At 48.9% G+C, this 19,629-nt stretch overlaps 1 protein-coding gene across 1 annotated transcript in view; it reads right to left on the bottom strand.

The window, feature by feature from the left end:
* TRAM2 (translocation associated membrane protein 2) overlaps positions 1–15,235 on the bottom strand; it is an 83,686-nt gene extending 68,451 nt beyond the window's left edge. Inside the window, exon 1 of the mRNA XM_058734239.1 lies at positions 14,969–15,235. Within this exon, the coding sequence (XP_058590222.1) occupies positions 14,969–15,088 (120 nt within the window). The 5' untranslated portion in view covers positions 15,089–15,235. The remainder of the gene's footprint in view (positions 1–14,968) is intronic.
* Between the last annotated feature and the right edge of the window lie 4,394 nt (positions 15,236–19,629).

Below are 19,629 nucleotides of genomic sequence, written 5' to 3' on the forward strand. Positions count from 1 at the left end.
TCAATATCTGTCAAAAACACAAATGCACTTATGCTTGGACCCAGTCATCCTGCTTCTGGGAAAATATGTTATGAGATATATGGCTGTATAGACATGAAATGACCTATGTACCAAGATATTCACTGCAGCATTGCTTATAAGAGCAAACGATTAGAAACAACCCAGGTATCCACCAAAAGGGGACTGATTAAATGAAGTCCAGTGTACCTGCATGATGGGAGACTATGCAAGCTTACATACTGATGAGGAAATTCTCTGCATACTGACATGGAAAGAGCTCTAGGATATTTTGTGAACCAAAAACAACAAGGAGCAGAACAGTGTAGATAATACACTTTGTTCTGCGCAAGAGAGGGGGACAGGAAATACACACACATACATATATACACATACGTACATATGTATATGTTGTATATATATACATATGTGTGCATATCACATGTGTATATGTACTCTCTATATATCTAAAATCTATCATATAATTTATAGCTGCTTGTATTTGCATAAATAAACTCAAGGATACACAAAAATAAATGAAGTGCTACCTAGGGGCAGGGGAGGGGAGCTAGATAAGAAGAGGTCAGGGAGGGACACTTTGAATGTATTCTTTTTTTTTAATGTTTTTGATTTTTGAATAATGTGACTGCACTGCCAAATATTGTCTATTCAAAAAAAAATGTTTAAAAGCTTTAAATGGCTAGGATTATAGGTTCCCTCCCTGTGTGCACATGCTAAAGTAGCAGGAATTCCGAATATGCTCATGAGCACCTCTTACTGGGTACCTGAGAACCCAGAAGAGACAGCATGAATAGAAAAAGGTGCACATGACCACCAGCAGCAGAAAGGCAACTCAAGATGCACAGTATCCTGTGTGTGCACAAGCCCATCCTCAATCAATTCACACCAGCTACACATTAGGCACAGACGTGCTGGGGATACTGAGAAAATGTAAAGCAACCTGTTCCTTTCAGGGAGCTCACAGCAAGTGCAAGGAACACGCTTCGGCCCTACTGCCTGTGACCTTCCAAGTACAAATGTGATGAAGTAACTCCTGTGCTCGGGAAAACTTCAATGGCTCCCTATTACCTGAGCTGAGGAGCAAATCCAAACTTCTGAACAAGGGCCACCAATGGGCCGAACCCTGCCTGCCAGTCCAGACTCATCTTCCCTCACTTCCTTCCTTACTCCCCACCCCCACCCCACTTTGGTAACATGGAGCCACTTATCACATCACCCACCTGTACATCTCTGTCCTTTACACATGTCCTCTCTGCCTGGCCAATGCCCCTCAGGCCTCAGGGTCCAGCCCAGACTTCTCCATTTTCAAATAAACTGTCCCTAATACTCCCAGGAGAATTATGCTCCCCTCCCTGACTCTTGAAGTGTACCTCCTACACACAGGAGTGGCAGTGACACGGTCACCTCCCTAAGGACTCTCGGCTCCGCGATGGCAGAATCTTCGCCTTTTCATCTTTTATCCTACCTAGCCCCAAGAACAGTGCTTGGCAGGGAGCAAATGCTCGGTCTGAGTCTGGTTGAATGAATAAACAAGAGAAATAGAGACGTAGACAGAAAGGAGGCAGGAAGAAGGGCTGAGGACAACGTTTGGAGCAGGTGGTGGCTGTGTGATATGGGAGGCAGGGGTTCAAGAAGGGGGAAGGAGAAGACCTGGGGGTGGGCAGGAGCATGAACGGAAGCAGGCAGGCACAGAGAGAGGATGTTCTGGAACCTCAGGTAGGTGGTTTGCGTTGGGGGTAGGCAGGGCAGGGCCCAAGCAAGGAACAGAGGGGGTCCAGGACAAAGGCTGGTCAGGCTTTGGGGGAGCCCAGCATGCCATGCTAGGTAGCCTAGACTTTAGGTGGGCACCATGGAAGGATTTTAAGTAAGGGAGCCCCATGGTCGGCTCTGTGTCTGAAGACAACGATCAGTGGTAGCTCTGAGGAAAGGGAGTGGACAGGAGACCAGACAAGAGGCTGAGGTCCAAGCTAGGACCCGTATAACCACTCAGGAGTCTGAGCTAAAGCCAAAGAGCAGTGAAGTATTAGAGGGGACTTGGGAGCAAATGCAGGGGTAAAACTGCTGGGACTTCGATATGGGGAACAAGGCAAGGGAGAAGTGGCCACTGTGGGTTTCTGTCCGGACACACATGCTTGTATTCTCCCTCTCCTCCGGAGACAATGTAAACCACCCATGGGAGTCTGGGGTGTTTCGTAAAATAGTGGATGATCACCAACAGGTCTTGGGAAGACAACCCCCAGGTGTTCAAATAACGTGCTAGAAATCACACAAAGGCAAATCTCAATGCATCTGTTTCTAAGGGTCTGCAAAAGTTTAGAGATGGAAGGCATGTGACAGATCAGCTACTCCTCATTCTCCCAAGCACATTTCAAAGAATTATTTACTGACACCACCGTGGGGTACTCCTTGACACGATATGGGTATACTCTAGTATACAGTGAGTGCTCGATAACTTAGAGCAAATGAAATGCTAGGAGGTAGGCCATGCCTACCTTCCTCTGTCCACCAGTGAACCCCCACATGTCCGTCCCCACCTCACCTATACCTAGAAAAGCCTCTACAAAAAAAAAATGCTCCCCCTCCCTCCATCTCCTCTGAACACAGGAACAGCACCAGCTTCCTTAGATAAGGCCACAGTACTTGAGTGCAAACCTCTTCGTGGCTTATTTAACTAAAAAAAAAAAAAAAAAAAAAAAAAAAAAAAAGTGGAGAAAAAGATGTTCCATCTAGCTGAGGCCCTCCCTACTTTTTAAAAAATTGGAAATCACATTAGATGCAAAAAAAATACCTTTTAAATAAGTTCAAAGGACATGTCAGTGATAATGCAAAGGCAACACAAGACAAACAATGATATTCATATTCAAGAGCAACATCACATCAATGCATGCCTCAGGGTTACAATAAGGTCTAAAGAAAAGCTGTTCCTCTCTCCTAGCTTTAGCTGTCCTTGCCTGCCCCCCACCCCCACAACTGCCTTGTAGCTTGCCTGTGTCACATAACATGCCTGGGGAAAGAGAACTGGGAGAGGAGAGACCCTTTAGTTCCAGCAGCCTCTGAATTGACATCATCAGCGTGGGGGTCCTGGTCCCTCCTCCAGGTTGGAAGGAGACTGAAATTCTGGGGAGGGAGCAGTTCTCACATGGATCAGTGCCACAGCCTCCTGACCAGACTCTTCATTTCCAGTCTCACCCAGAGCATCCTATCACACTAGCCTGCTGAGTACCCCAGTGCTTCACGCCAGCCCCAGCTGTGCATTCACAGGGACAAGCGGATCCCCTTGCCTAGTGTCCTCTCACATCCTCTTCTCTCCCTGGCCTCACCCAGCATGCACTTACCCTTATTCTGGGCAAGGAGCCCCTCCTCCATGTTCCCAGAGTATCCCCTCCAGCAGACCACTACCTAGTGAACACCACTGTGTGCCAAACACAGAAGACAAATATGGCGGCTCAACTGGAATATTCATCATCAAGAGACTGTACTTGTTTCCCATCATCTGTCTCCCTTATTAGATGGTAAGGTTCTTCCTTTTAATTGGGTAGCATGTCTTTCCCCTGTATTGCCAGCATCTAGACAATGCCTCACAAAAAAGCTCTTTAATCAAGGTTTGTAGAAAGAGGAGGCAAGAGATCGGAATCAGCTCAGTCTGGACACACATCTATCGGGCCATGTGAGCAAACAACCCAAATGGTGAGACTGAGAAGCTAGCAACATTGGTCAAGTTACACCTGGCCACAGCTATATGCTAAAGGTGGTGTAAGTGGCCACTGATAATCTGACAAGGCACAGTTGTCAGGCCTAGAATATGCTGGACCCACGAGACTCCAGGAACAGTGGCTGAGCAGCATCTCATTTTCTTCGTTTGGAAGCTCCAAAACGGACCACAGTAGAGCAAGTCATGCCAGCAACTATGTCAGCTGGCTTCCGTTACACATTTCAGAATTTTGCGCAGAGATGTATTTACTGAATGATCAGAAAAAGAAGAAAATTGAATGGCAGGTGGTTGAATAGTGTTGAATGAAGGGATTTCCCAGACTAGACGATAAGAATGTCAGCAAAGTTTCTTCCACATTTCTTGGGTAAGAAAGTACACTGTACAATGGACCGACTTTGCCTTTTATTTCAGGGCTACAAAAAAATCTGTGACTGGCCAGAAATGTCTGGGGCTGAATCATTCTGGATATCCAAAGTTTCCATATTGCTGAAGATTTAGGTACTGAAACTGCAACATTAATCACTGTGGACAGAAATGTTCCTACACATGTGAGCATCCTACATACCTTTCACTTTCCCTGCAGATAATCATTATGATCGAGTATCATCTGGTGCTAGTCTATCATGGTAACCTCAAAATCTATACAAGTTGTCTGTGCATCTGTGCGTATACTAAGGGACACCAAGTACGCATGTTTGCTTTTTTTTTTTTTTTCATTTCTTATGACTTTAAGTTTGTTTTGTTGTTGTTGTTGTTGTTTTGGGGGTTTTTTTCTGAGAGAGAGAGAGAGAGAGAAGCAAGCAGGGGAGGGACAGAGAGAGGGGGAGAGAGAGACTCGGAGACTCGGAAGCATGCTCCGCACTGTCAGCAGAGCCCAATGTGGGGCTTGAACTCACGAACTGTGAGATCATGACCTGAGTCGAAATCAAGAGTTGGACGCTTAACTGGCTGAGCCATCCAGGCACCCCATTTCTTATGACTCTTAAGTGTTTAGGAATGGGGTAGTCCTCCCAAACGTCAGCTACCCCAGCCACTTCTCCCGTTCTAACTTAATCTTCCTTCTGTAATCTTGGGAATGAGATAACCAAGCCTCACAGAGCTGTATGAAAAGTAAGCGCTGGTGGGCTTTGAGTAGAGGTCAAAGCCCGAGCAACTAGCCTAGGTGTGGTGTCAGGACACAGGTCTGGGGCCATCACTGGGCTGCTCCGGGACCTCCCCCTGCATCCTGTTTCTCAGCTATGCTCCAAACAGATGAGGCAGCTGCAAAGGGGGTTTCTGCAGAGTTAAGGTGTCACTCCAGCACTGTTCAAGTGTAGGAAGGACAACAGGCAGCAGGTATTGAGCTCCTGTACCACACCTTCTTCTAGGTGCTCTATTTATGTCAACCTTTCTGACATCTTTTATATCAATGCTTCTAATCCTCCCAACAACTTTATGGCATATTTTTACTGATGAGGAAACGGCAGCACAGAGAGGTTAGATCCTTTACCAAGATGACAAGGTGAACCAGAGTTCAAAGTCAGGCGGACTGGTAGTAGGGCCCTGACCTTAGCCACCGTGATCCAGGGCCTCTAATGGTTCCCCCACAGAACCACAGCATGAACCACTGCTTACTACTATGAAAGCCCTCAGAAAGGAACATGTGCACCTACGTGGTCCAACAGAACTTTCTGTGGTGGTGGCAACACTCTATCTATAGCTGTGCTCCTGAGATGTCGAACGTGCCTAATGTGACTGAGGAACCGAATTTTTAATTTCACTTCATTCTACTGCACTAGAAAAGCCAAACGTGGCTAGTGGCCACCTGCTGGATGCCACAGGTGTGGACTACTTTTGGTGAGCCAAACACTGTGATACTTCAAATATGAGATGTGACGGGTAACTCCTACTTGAAGCTAGGCGTCAGAACAAGGTCATTAAGCACTGCCTCGTCCCTCTCTACCTCTTCCTCACTCTTATAATTTTGAGGAACAAAGCCTGCTATTTGGTCAGAGTGATGGAAGATGCTTCAGAAGTAGTGGTTGTTGGGGCACCTGGGTGGCTCAGTCGGTTGAGCCTCCAACTTTGGCTCTGGTCATGATCTCACGGTTCAGGGGTTCAGGCCCCACGTCAGGCTCTGTGCTGACAGCTCAGAGCCTGGAGCCTGCTTCGGATTCTGTGTCTCCCTGTCCTCTGCCCCTCCCCTGCTCGTGTTCTGTCTCTCTCTCTCTCTCTCTCTCTCTCTCTCTCTCTCAAAAGTAAATTAACATTAAAAAAGAAGAAGAAGAAGAAGAAGAAGTGGTTGTAGTCAGTCAGGCAAAGCCCTGAGAACACTCTTGGGGGCAGAGGGGATAAGAATGGTAGGTCATGGGTCAGACACTACTGATCTGAAAAAAGAAAAGAAAGAAGCCACAGAGGAGTGTAATGTGTACACAACAAGCACATCACTGAATAGGAAAATCTGCTCCAGCCCAGGGCCCCAGATCACACTCAGAAGACCAGGATGATAAAACGCACACAGCAGAGCAGGAGACACGGGCCATTCTTCTTGCTCTGCCTCAACCCCCTGATCGGCCTTAGAGAGGCCACAGGGCCTTTGGCTTGAAAGTCACAAACAAAGCCTAGCCTCTCCCCTGACTCCCGACAGTTCCTTTCTAATGTAAGGATTTTCTCCTTTTCCAAAGCTGGTTCCACTAAGCTGGACTCTGCATCAAACCCAAATTTAGGCTAGAACCTGATTTCGATGCAAAGAAGAAATGAAACTAAGATGAGAAGTTGAGACCACTTAACCCGATGGAGGCACAACTTTATTCTGACTAACCCCGAAATCTATATGGCTGGGGGAGAAGAGGGGGAAGGAAGGTGCCCCCTTTCCTCCCCTCCCAATTTCTGACTGACAACTTAAGTTGTCTACACATCCCCAGCCCTGTTGTACATAACCACATTAAACAGGCATGACTGAGCCACAGAACAAGAGACAGCCCGGGAAGCAATGGGGCCCAGAGAGCTGAGCAGCTTGCATGGGCCATGCAGCTATTTAGTGGCAGGACCCAAGGGAGAATCCAGGCCTGAGGACAGCTCAAGCCTTGAGGACTCTGGAAGAGGAACATGTGTTCACACTTCATGCCAAACCAGAGAGCAAACTGCAATTAAAAAAAAAAAAAAAGGAAAAGAAAGCAGCTATCAACCATCCCTTTCCACCTTCCAGGCCAACAGTCACAAAATCCATACAAACAAGTGTGTCCTTGCCCAACGAGGTCAAAAGTTGATCCAGTACAAAGTCATGCTACACACCAAACACACTCTCAACTCCAGAAGTGTTGGGTCTAAAAAGTGCAATTCTGCTCCAAGTTCCAAGGAATTCTCAGCAGGAAACCAGGCATTGTGAAGCAGGCCTGGTGATTTCCTGCAGGGCTCCAGGCATTGCTGGAGGGGAGGCCTGCTTACCTTGGAATTGCTCCTTCAGGTCAGGAACCCCCAGCCTGCTCTTAACATTCAGGAAAGGAGCCCATAATACATCCCTGGTACCTTTAAACCTAAAGCCACATTCTCACAGACTCGCAACACTATCTTTTGGCAGATCCCACCCTATACCAGGCACAAACACACTTGTTGACAAACCAGTGTGATCCTGGACATTCCTCAAAGCAAGTAGCTGGGGGAGAGGTAGGCTGTAAAAATCACCTCTCTATCCTTTGTCTTGAAGTAGGACACACCCTTCTGTCTCCCCAAAAGCCACAGAAATCTTCAGAATACTGGTGGGTCACTACAAAGTCTCTTTTAAAAACTCTCTGCAGAGATTATCTACACATTTATGATAAAAATGAAGGAACAAACTGATAATAATACTCGGCCCTGGGGCGCCCGGCCGGCTCAGTCAGTGGAGCATGCAATTCCTGATCTCCAGGTCATGAGTTTAAGCCCCATGTTGGGCATAGAACCTACTTAAAAAAATAAAATGAATAAATAAAGTAAAAAAGGAAATGCTCTGCTCTTATAAAATTCAGGAGCTTTATTAAGAAATCTTCTCCCTACTGCAAAGACAGGGCAACTGAGGCTCAGAGTCGTAAGTCCTTTTCACCCCAGGTGTGATCATCACCTCCACTAACCCAAAAGGTACATTTCAGATCATGTTGGAGTTTTATGGTAAAAATCTTAAGAAATCATATGGAAGAGCTCTCCTAATCTCAATCAATAAAGACCTCCTGGTGTTAGAAATCACATCTGTGGCACGTGCACATGGACATGTGCATACGCGCGCACACACACACACACACACACACACACACAAAGCCTTTGGTCAGTTCACTTATTCACAAAGCTGTAAAGTTTAAGAGCACCAGCTGTGCCTCACAAGGTATCTAGAAATGACCACCACTCTTGTCCCCTAACTACTGACAACTCCACACTCAGAGTGTCGGGCCTACATTTAAGAAACCACCCCCTTCCGCCAACAGCAGTGGCTTAAGGTTGAGGCCCAACAGTCTGCCTATAAGCTGCATCTGCCATTTACATCAAGTTCAAGGCCTGACTCCCCTCCACAAATAGCTTACCAGCTTTAAGCTACCACACAGTGACCTCTCTGAGGACAAGGACCCCACCTTATTCATCTGTGTTCCCAGAACTCAACACAGGAACACAGCAGGAACTCAATAAACAGTTGCCAAACTAATGAACATAGCACACTTAAGAAAGATGTATCAATTGCAAGGCTTCTACACATACCGTGGCACTCAAAGGTAGCATCGAGAATTCCAGGGGGCAAATAAACGCATAGAAAATTCCCTAGACTTGAGTCAGAAGATGTATGCTCAAGCCCCACATTTGCCAAAACTTCCCTCTACTGTCCTGGGCAAATCTCCCAACCTCTGGGAGTCTATTATCCTCTTCTATAGACATAGTAGATGACTTCTAGGTTTCCCTCTAATCCTTAATCTTGGGAAATGCGAAGAAAAGATATGCCCTTGAGCTATGGCCACAATATTAACTTGACCATAAGGGCAATGAAAATACAACAGCCAGAGGAAACTATTCTTCCACAGATGCTGGCTAATAACAGGCAGGAACTTTCACAGTAGGTAAAGCCCCTGCCCATTCACCTATGTTCCCATGTGATACACACATTTGGGTCATCCTCTGTCATCTCTTTCAGGGAGATGCAAATCTCAATGACTGTTCCAGGCAGAAAAGCCTCCAAGTGGAACAATGACCTGCAGACATTACTTCCAGGTAATAAACAGATTCCACTCAGACAAAGAAAAATAAAGCAGCCTGTGGCTACATTCCATAGACTCCTCGTTCATGGAAGCATTAGGGCTGAGCTCTAAATGTGAGCCAGACGTTGCTGAATTCTTATTTTGGCTCCAACTCTGACTAGGAGGGAATGGTCCTTGGCCAAGTCTCTCCTCTGGAAGCCAGGCTCTGGATGGGTATGACAACCCCCATAAACCATCCAGATTACAGGGTGAGGCTAGTAAAGCATTTTGCAGATGTCAAGTGTTGCCAACCCATCCAGACAAATGAGGGAAGCCGTCAAGAGGCAACGTGGCTCAGGCAGAGAGCCACAGAGCAGCACCTCACCTAACTCTAAGCTCCCACAAACTCACCAGTGGGCTCCAGGGGCCTCAGAGCACCCTCCCCCACCCGCCTCCAATCTGCCTCCACTTCCTCTGTTGAAAAGCAAAGAAAGCTGTGTGAACCTGCACTGGCCAGAAGAGCTGCCTGCAAAGCTCTTTAAACCACACAGTGAACTTGCACCGTCAACCAGCTGTGACTAGGTTGAGTTGGGTTCTCCTCTACTGTGGGCCATTTGAGACAGCGGAGGTAAATCAAGGCAAAGCAATAGACTGTAAAAGATAAAGGTCTGCTTGTGAAATAAGAAGGGCTGTGTCAGGAGCCATGTTAGTAGTTTTACTGTTTTCTTTTCCTCTTTTTTTTTTCCTTTCTTTAACCATTAGGTACCAACGGATACCAGATACACAGCGCTGGATGAAAAGGTTAAGAGATAGTATCAGTGCAATTTCCCACCAAAGCCTGCTAATAGTGCTCTCGCTGATTAGAAAGCACTTCTGGAGTTTGGGAACTCTAATCCGGTCTTATCAACCCTCTGGCTTCGTCATTTATCAGGGTGGGAACGGGAGGTACATCAGCTATGCCACAGAGTGATTTCTGGGGCCCCTGCCCACGACAAAGCAGATCAAAAGGGAGCTCATGCCTGCCAGAGTGAAGTTTTCACCATAGCAACACGTGTGCTCTACAAACAGTCAGGACTGAGGCGCTCTGTTGTGACTGGTCTGGACAGTGCCCCCGAGAAACGAGCAACTGAGGGCTCAGAAAACGGAGTGAGCAAGAGAAAAGGGGCACCTATTTAGCTCACGGGGCAGTCTCCTCATGGTTTTTACTCCTCCACCGGCTGACAGTGGCCGCACAGAGACCCCACAGCCCGTGTTCTAACGAGACAGATGTCAGAGAGAAAACAGACATTCTCCAAAGAACGCCGTACCACAGGCTCCCTGGGGAAAAAGAGGGACCCAGGGTAGAGCAATCATCCCCTTTGGTGAGCAAATGGCCAGCACTGGAAAACTTGGGGGCAAGGTCTCATCGCAAAACATGTCAGATCGAAAATGAAATGCAGCCCCCGTGCCCAACAAGCCAGTCTGATGGTGGAAGATGTACTCACAGACCCAACAATGAAGCCAAGAGCAGCAGTGATGGGCGTGTTTGTTGAGACCATCGACTAAGTGCCCATGTGCCAGGCAGAGTGCCGGGCATTTTTACAGGTATCAGTCTTCATCCTGAGGTAAGGGTTAAAAACTCACTAACTGATCAACACCCCCTTTCCGGAGAGCACATTTTTGCCAAGGGAAGAAATAGGGATAGCTGATTCACCATTAAGTCCCATAGGATACAGTTACACTTGAGGCTTGACCAGGAGAGAAACTAGCTCCAAATTTCTGCTCTGTTGCTCAGATCACTGAGCAATGTGTGTGGAAATCCAACCACAGAATGAGAGCACCCAAGAGAATAAGTGACCCTTCTCAGTTTCCCTTGACTAATTTCTCTAGAACACCACTAAACGACTAAGTCAGAGGCCAGTGAGGATGATGTATAAAGTCAAAAGCTACAAAAGCTGGCAAAGAGACATCTTCAAAAGCACCCTGAAGGTAGTCCAAGAAACAACATCTGTCCACAGACGCATGCCTGTGCCATTTACATACCTCTTCACAGAAATACAACAGAAGCAGAACTGTTTCACAAGGCTAATAATCAGACAGGACCAGCAGCCTCACGCAGGTCATAATGCCTACAGGTGCGTCTGGGAGGGTGTGAGCTGGAGCCATGGAACCTGTGTGTTAACAGGACTGCCATTGTACGGGCTGCAGGCACATCATTCTGACAAGTCAATCACGGTGTCCGGAACAGGGAAGAAGGCAGCTCTTCCACATCTACCTCCAAAAGAAGCAAAACCAGCCACTACCAGAAAAGTTCTCTGGGTCCTAAACCCTCAAGTCATCACAGACCAAACAGGAACCGAACCTACAAATGACAGGCCTAGAGTTCTAGAAACATTTCCATGCTACAGAGCCCGCAGGGCCTGCGAATGAGCTTTAAAACCAACAAAAAAGTTTCTGTTTCAAAATGACATTTTAGAGGTAATGTATAATTGCTTCCTCTCTGTTCGATGCTCCCCCCCCCCCTCCACTTTTTCTCATTCTCCATTCACTAATGAGAGAGTTTTCCTCTTCCCCTGCCTGTTTCAGTTTGAAACGTGGCACTGAACGGGACACTGGAAAGCAAAGGGAAAGGGGAGGGGCAGGCAGCTTTCAAATCTGACGCACACACACACACCCCCGGCTGGCCGCCCACACCCTGAAGGGGAGTCAGACTGGACTCCACCAAAGACAGGACTGCAGGACCAAACCGTGGGGTAGAAAACTCCCACTTGCACCAACTCCCCCAAAAGCCAGAGTTAAGAAAGAGAGAGCTGGAAGGGAAGGAGGGGGAAAATAAAGCTCCACATTCCTGACATTTTTTAGCCAAGTGCTGTGGCTGCACAGAACAGCTCTATTCCAAACAGCATTGCAGAATGGAAAGGAAACCTGGGTTCAGGGCAAAGAACCCACCCCTGCCTTGGAAATGGGAGAAGGAATTTTAGGACGGCCCAAAACTAAACCAAAAGGAGGAGGGAGGGGCACCTCTTCATGTGTGTTCCCAAAGGAAGGGATCCCGAGGGAGGAAATTTGGAGTCATCATCTCCCAGGAGACAGAACTCAAGTCCTAGGATCCCTGAGGGGGAAATGAAAGCCCCTCTAAATGCTGGCGAGCTGAGGGTGAGTTGGGGAAGGGGCAAGGTGGGATGGAGGCCTGTTGGGATGTGAGGGGCTGTGGCTGCCTGGGGTGGGGACAGTGGGGTCCAGCTCATTGGCAGAAGCTGGGCAGGGGACCCCAGAGGGAGGAGCGGCCAGGAGAGTCACTCTTTGTGGGAAGAATCATAACTGTGTTTTCCTGACTCAGCTTCTGAATGAAGGAATCCTAGCCCTGCCCCAAGTCAGAAACCCAAGAGCCTGACATCCTCTCTCCCTGTGTCCCCCTTTCCCTTCCCCCTCCTTCTGTCCTCACTTCTACAAAAAATCGTGTTAAGTGCTGGACTGCCCCGCTCATATGCACCCTACATATACACCAGTTCTCCAGGGGAGAACCCAGAACCCTAAGTAATATCTATTAAGTCCTATGCTGGGTTATGTGGTGCCACCCCTTGGCTTTACTCCAAATGTGAAGTGTTCCTCTGGTGTTCCTCTGAGGTCCTTTGGGAGTAACTGAGCTCTTTCTGCTCTCATTCGGTAGGGAGAGCAGAGCTCCAAAAATCTGACTGTCTCTCCTATCTCTGTGGAGTCAGTTGTTAGGTATAGACAACAAGAACCTTTGTGCCTAACACAGCAGAACACATGTCCTTCACAAGGGAAGTTTGGGCATGACCCTCTCACATACCAGCATACATCACCAATATCACAAGGTACCTCTGGTGCCCTATAAGCCCAACCGCTGTAGGTCTAAGCTTCTGTAGGGAGAGGGTGGTGGCAAGAGGGAGTCCGCAGGCATTTCACAGCCAGGGCCTTCTCCATGCTCCCCAGTCCAGTCCCAAGGGGGGAAATCAGGGAAGGCATTTTTGTGGTTATTTCTTCTACCCTGGACCTTTCTCTTCTGTCAGGTAGTGGGATTAAGGGCTCCTCGCACTTTTCAACTCCCACAAAACTCCAGGTTTAATGCGTAGGACTTTCCAGAAGACTAAAGGCAGGAGAGGGAAGGAGATACCAAACTCAAACCCTAAGCAGCTCTTTCAAGCAAAGATAAAACCCACAGAGCCACAAACCTTAGCAAATGCCTGAAACACAGCAAAGAGGGCCATAAGACTATGCAAGAGGCTCTGCTGGCTGTATAGCATGTGGCTCTGAGGTCTCCAGCTGTCACATGTGTCTTTCCAACCACACCCTCCAAGACTGGTGACACTGCACACTCAGAGGCCTCTTAGAATGGAGGACAGCAAATAGATACTGAGGGTATTGGCTGGACAAAACAAAATTCTCTCTTATTTCATTAAGCTAGTAGTATGATCAATAACAACAGGCCTTCAGGAACAAGCGATTTGTCACATTTGTAGAATCTCTTCTGGCTTTTATCGTTTATATGATCTTGGTTAAACCTTACAATAACTAACCTTGTGAGGAAGACAGGTTTTACAAACCTCTTTAATGATGGGGAAACTGAGGCTGCAGTCAATTTTTCAGTCTGACTAGTGACAGAGCAGAGACTGGGACCCAGGGATGACCCTGGCTTGACAAAGTCAGGGTCAATATACCATGAGAGCTGGGGGGTGGGGGGTGGGGGGTAGGAGAGGAAGAAGGGAGGGAGGGAGGAGCTGAAATGGAGAAGCACTACCAAAAGCTGGAGTACAGACCCCAATCCTGATCCCAGGTTTATCTCCTACAGACCCTGAAGCCCAGCCAAGGACACATTCACACATCCAACCCTGACTCACCACCACAAGAATGTCCCCAGCCTGAGGGCAGCTTCACCGGCCAAGGAGAACCCTTGCCATCCTTAGACAGGAGACAGAGGGACACAGAGGGAGAAATCAGCCACACTAGGAACCCTTCATCTCTGAAGCAGTTCATAAATGATTACAGCTTCCTATCCCATCCCTGAGAATGCAGATAAGCAATCCTACCCAGCAGGAAGGACCCGGTGAGAGTGAGGGGAGTGTCACTCACACGTAATCTCACTCCTGAGACAAGATACACCACAGCAAGCCCTAGACTCACTTTCCTCCAGTTCCTCCCACTTTGAATATAACATTTGTCTCCCTCTCCGGAGCACAGTCAGTCGTTCCCTGGACCCCCTCGGATTCTGACCCCCAGGAGGCTCACTAACACACTAACACTCTCTGCTTGGTGAGGCCTGCACCAGTGCACTGCTGTCCCTGGTAGGACCCCATCCTCGTCCCCCACCCCCACAGCTCTGAGAGAAGCACCTTTCCCCTAAAGCAGAGAGTATTTCCATCTCTCTCCCTGTCCCTGTAACGGGTGAGAAGCTCTGGTCCACTACAGATGGCTCTAAAGGAACAGTCCACAGGGTCATAAAGGGTATATGGAACCTGGCCTTTTAGGCAAGGGCAAAAGAAGGCGGGGGGGGGGGGGGGGGGCGGGGAGGATGGCAGAAGGGCACTTCTGGGATGGGGCCAGGGCCACACGTGAACACCCTGAGCACGTTCCAGAGGTGAGGATGCAAAAGACCCGGAAAATCAGATGGGAGGGTGGAAAAGAGTCAGGGTCCCTCCCACTGGAAAAGCCCAGAGAAGCTGGCAGCCACCGCTCGGGAGGGGGAGAGTTGTGCAATGACTGCGGGTCTGGGAGTCTCCGGGCTTGGCTCCCGGACACCAGAAAGGAAACCCCACTGGTCGGGCCAGGGTGGCAGCGCTGCGGTTGGTTCGAAGCCAGGCTTAGGATCCAGGGCTGCAGAGAGCGCTGCAAGATAGGGTGGGTGCTCCAGGGGGCGGCAGAGCAGGGCAAGGCTGCCACGGCGCATTGCTGAGGGTGGCGTCCGGGCTGACCCGGAGGCCAAGGGGCGTAGAGTGCACAAAGCCGGGGCGCAGAGAGCGTACATGGCAGCCAGGTTCCCCAGCTCAGACGAGTACCCGCGGAACCTGCAGGGCTACGCCGGCCGACGCACGAGAGGGGGCACCCCCTCCCCAGTCTCGCTCACCTCGAACATAAGCCCGATGAGGACGCAGAGCACCAGGCAGAAGCCGATGTCCGCATGGTTGTGGATGACGAACTCCTGGCTGAAGAGCGGGTAACTTTTCGTCCTCCTGCGGAAAGCCATGGCAGCGGGCGCGCAGCGGCCGGCGGGGCCCGCACCCTGCGCTCTCGAGCCGCCGCGCAAACTTCTCCAGCCCCGGCCCGGTCCGCCCGCCGGCCCGCTGCCCGCTCGCCCTCCCGCCCGCCGGCCTAGCGCCGAACAACTTCTGGGGCCCGCCCCCTTCCTCCGCCCGCCCCCGCCCCCGCCCCCTCCGCCCGGAACCGCCCCCGGCCGCAGCCCCCTCCCCACCCGCGGCCCGCACTCGGCGCTCAGGGCTCGCTGCGGCCCCGCCCCCCGCGCGCTTAACCCTCTCGCCGCCGGGACGCGCGGGGCGGGGTGGGGCCGGCCCGGCGCGCGGGGCGACCAGCGCGGCCAGGTCCCCCTGGCCCCGCGCCCTCGTCCCGGCCCGCCGCTGCGGCGCCCCAGTGCATGCTCTCTGCTGCGGCCCGGCCGCCTCCCGCGCCCAGAGAGCAGGCCGCGGGGGGCGCTGACGCCCGGCCTTGCCGGGACAGGAAGTGGGCCCGGGTTTCCCACTTCTCTGCGCCCGCTCCTTCCTCCGCGGGAGGGGAAGGGCCAGGGAGGCCGCGGCCGGGCCGAGGGGTGGGCCAGGCAGCCGGATACTCCCGGGGTTGCAGGGCTGAGAGCGGCTCAGGTCCGGTGGAGGGAGGGGAACTGCAGGCCGGCCTTCTCGCTGGCCGCAGCGCCTGCACGGATGATCAATGAATGGACGGTCAACCAAGTATTTATTGAGAGCTCGCAGTGGCTTAAGCACGTTTCAGATCGCTGGGAATATGCAGCAAACAAAAAAAGGCCTGGCCCTGGGGAGCTTGGATTCCAATGAGGGGAGTGGATGGATGGGTGCAGTTTTGCTAACTTCTCTGAGAGACGTTTGTGCTATTATAAATTAGTTTTACACGTCTTACCCAAAGTCTACCTTCAATGTTAATTGACCTGAAGAATAAACACTGAAGAAGAAAGAAAGAAGCCACCTTTTCGTGGAAAATTTTTATTTAATATTAAAAAGTACTCCTGGGAAGGACAAAAGGTATTTTTAATAAGTTAATTTATATAGGCAAATATTGGATTTATTCCTACCAGTGATGAAGGAGTCAACTAATCACTTTCTAGATGTGCAAAAATATAAAATGAACAAAGAACTATTTAATTTCCATTCTCTTTTTCATGAGGTCCACAGTTATTTCACTAAGTAAATAGGGTTTCTTAAATATGGCACAATGTATGAAATGTGATTGAGACTAGGCTTGTCTTGACTTCCTAGATAAATTTTACATCTGTAGTTTCTTCACTCAGTATTTAGCACACAGTCTTTGGTCTTTAGTTTCTTTATCTGACTTCAGGAAATGGGAAAGTAATGGCTATATAAGACTACACCTCATTTAACTTCAAGGCTGACCTTTTTTTTTTTTTAAATGTTTATTTATTTTTGTGAGAGAGAGAATGAGCAGGTAGTGGGGGAGAGGGAGAGAGAGATTCCCAAGCAGGCTCCATGCTGTCAGCGCCACGCACACTGTGGGGCTGGAACTCAGGACCTGGAGATCGTCACCTAAGCTGAAATCAAGAGCCAGTTCCTTCACTGACTGAGCCACCCATGTGCTCCAAGGCTGACCTTTCTTAAAGTTGGACCTGACACATGTAAGGAATAAAAAGGTTAAGAACTCCAGAGCATCACACCTGTGAAAAGGTGTTCAAATTTTCAAACTGCTGCCACATCTATTAGGTCAACCTCTATCCAGTCGGTTTCTTTCTAGGTCAAAACTGAAATACCAGCATTTCACACGGTTCAACCTAATTCTTTCCTCCTGGTTCCCTATGACCATTTGTAGAGGATATCGTGGTGGGAATTTCTTGCAAAAGGTGGGATATTGCTAACCTCTTAACATTGTGTTCAGGCTGAAAGTCCTGGGTATAGGTATTATAACCTCTACGTTTATAAATGAGAAACCTGAAGTAAAGGGGATGGCTTAGTGCTCATACTGATGAGCCCTGAGTCCTTTCAAATGTAATCAAAGTGTTCTTTAAAAAAAAAAAAAATTATTTTAGAGAGAGAGAGAGAGCATGAGTGGGGGAGAAAGCAGAGAGAAAGAGAATCTGAGGCAGGCTCCACGCTGAGCGTAGAGTGCAATGCAGGACTCAAACTCACGACCCTGGGATCAAGACCTGAGCTGATTTCAAGAGTCAGACGCTTAACTGACTGAGCCATCCAGGAACCCTGACAAAGGGTTCTCCTACGCATGTTTTAGCATTTTATTACCTTGCAAACCCCCAGGGGAAGTACTAGATGCCTGTGTCAGCCATCCCAAAGTCCTAGTTTCAAAACCATCTTCAACCCCAAATGGACCCCTTCTCAGCCCCTCCCATCCAGTCACTCATAGACCCTATGAATCTCAGAACCTCAGGATCTCTCCCAACAGCCCCCACTTCCACCATTCTTCACCTGGCCCACACTAGTTACCTTGGATACCCTGCCTCCAGTATCTCCCCCTTTAATACATCATTCCATGAGAAACATCTACTGAGCACGTACTGAGTGACAAACACTGCTTGTTACCAGAGACAGAAAGATAAGATAATCCATGTGTGGTGGTTTTAAAATATGTCCTCAAGGGGCGCCTGGGTGGCTCAGTGTTAAGTGTTCCACTTCGACTCAGGTCATGATCTCGTGGTCGGTGAGTTTGAGGACCGCATCAGGCTCTGTGCTGACACCTCAGAGCCTGGAGCCTACTTCGGATTCTGTGTCTCTCTCAATCCATACCCTCTCTTGAGTGTGGGCTGGACTTAGCGGCTCACTTCTAACAAATGGCTATGGCATATGTGATGGTGTAAGGCTCCCAAGAGTAGGTCATAAAACACATTTTGCCTTTCCCCTTTCTGTCTTGTCTTAGGTCACTAGTTCTGGGGGAAGCTGGCTGCCATGTTGTAAAGATACGCAAGCAGCTTTATGGAGAGGTCCACATGGCAAGGAACCGAGGCCTCCTGCCAACAACCAGCACTAGTTTGCCTGGCTTGCCACCTTGGAAGCAGATCCTTTAGTCCCAGTGAAGCCTTCAGATGATGACCACAGCCCCCGCTGACTTCTTGACTGGGTTTGGTGACTGCTTTAATATAAGATGTACAGGAGTTAAAGGAGTCAAAACTCTAGGCTGGGATGACACAGTGATAGGGGGACCATTAAAAGCTCTATGTGGAACAACAGAGAAGGAAGGAGTGGGCATAAGAGAGCTGAAGATGGCCTCACCTTTGGACAAGCTGGGCTTGAGGAGTTACGAGACATCCCAATCGCCACTTTGACAGCTCAGATGGAAGCTGTTAGACTGGAGTTAGGGTGGGAAAATCAGAATTAAAGGTATTTGTGGTTCATCTGCAATGGGACTGTTGAAACCATGGGGTTAGGTAAGCGGTCCAAGGAGAGTGTGCTGAGTGAGGAAAAGCCTGAGGTCAGCAGAATCCTAGGGAACCCCAAACACTGAGGGAGGAGGAGGAGGACGAAAAGGAAAGTGTAGGGATGGAGGAAGCCACAGCCTAGGCATTTCACAAGGAGAGGCTAGGTGAGGCAGGATGAGAATAAAAGGAAGTCCCTTGATGCAGCCATTCTGGCTTTTGAGAGCCCATTTTTAACATTGGAGAGGGCTTACCGGTGGATAGAAGATGAGAAAAGGAGGTGAGAAAGTAGTCTATTCTTTTGAGAAGTTTGGTGAGAAAAAGGGAAATGGATGGTGTCTTGGCGGATATAGAGAATTGAAGGATGGATCTTTAAATTGTATATATTTTTTGAGATTGGAGGAAGAGAAGAAACAGGAGAGAGAGAGAGAAGGAAATACTGAAAATACTCAAACTATTAATACTAGAGATCATTGATGAAACAAAGGAGGAGACTTAGAAAACAGCCCCAACCACAGGAGGAAGAGGGAGAACTCCTCTAGTGGTTGTCTTTGCTGGAGCAAAGATGAAGAATGGGTGAATATATAGTTACATCTGGAGGTGGAGGAAATAATAACCTCTTGTGTTTCTATTGCACTTGACAGTAGCCTTGTGAGGGAGGCAAGACAGTTATTACCAACCCGTTATAGCTGTTTTGAGACACATAAATGACCAAGGGCCACATAACTAGTGGGTGGCTAACCAGGACTCAGAGCAGCTGGTCAGCACAGAGTTCCCTTTGCTGGACCATCCCGTAGCATTTCAGGCTTCGTAAAGCGTGGCACTGATCAGGTGGATATCATCTGCCTCTCTCCACCTGTCCTGTTATGGCTGCTGATAATTCTGCCACACCAACTCTTAACTAAACTGGAAGAGCCCCTCTTTCCAGAACAGACCATGTGGTTCCCAATCTCTGTGTCTTTGTTCCCCTCACAAGGCCTTTGTTCCATGTCCCTTTGCCAAAGAAGTAACCATCCTCCAAGATAAAGAGCATGTATCTCTTCCTTCACAAAGCTGTCTTTGGGGTACTAGGCTGGAGGCATGCATACTGTACCTTGTGCATACCTCTCAGGTAGCAGCACATTCTTCTGGAGTCAGTGTATTTTTCTGTGAGTTTTGCCCCCTTT

This window comes from Neofelis nebulosa, chromosome 6, assembly GCF_028018385.1.
Source record: "Neofelis nebulosa isolate mNeoNeb1 chromosome 6, mNeoNeb1.pri, whole genome shotgun sequence".
In the NCBI taxonomy this organism is placed as follows: Eukaryota; Metazoa; Chordata; class Mammalia; order Carnivora; family Felidae; genus Neofelis; species Neofelis nebulosa.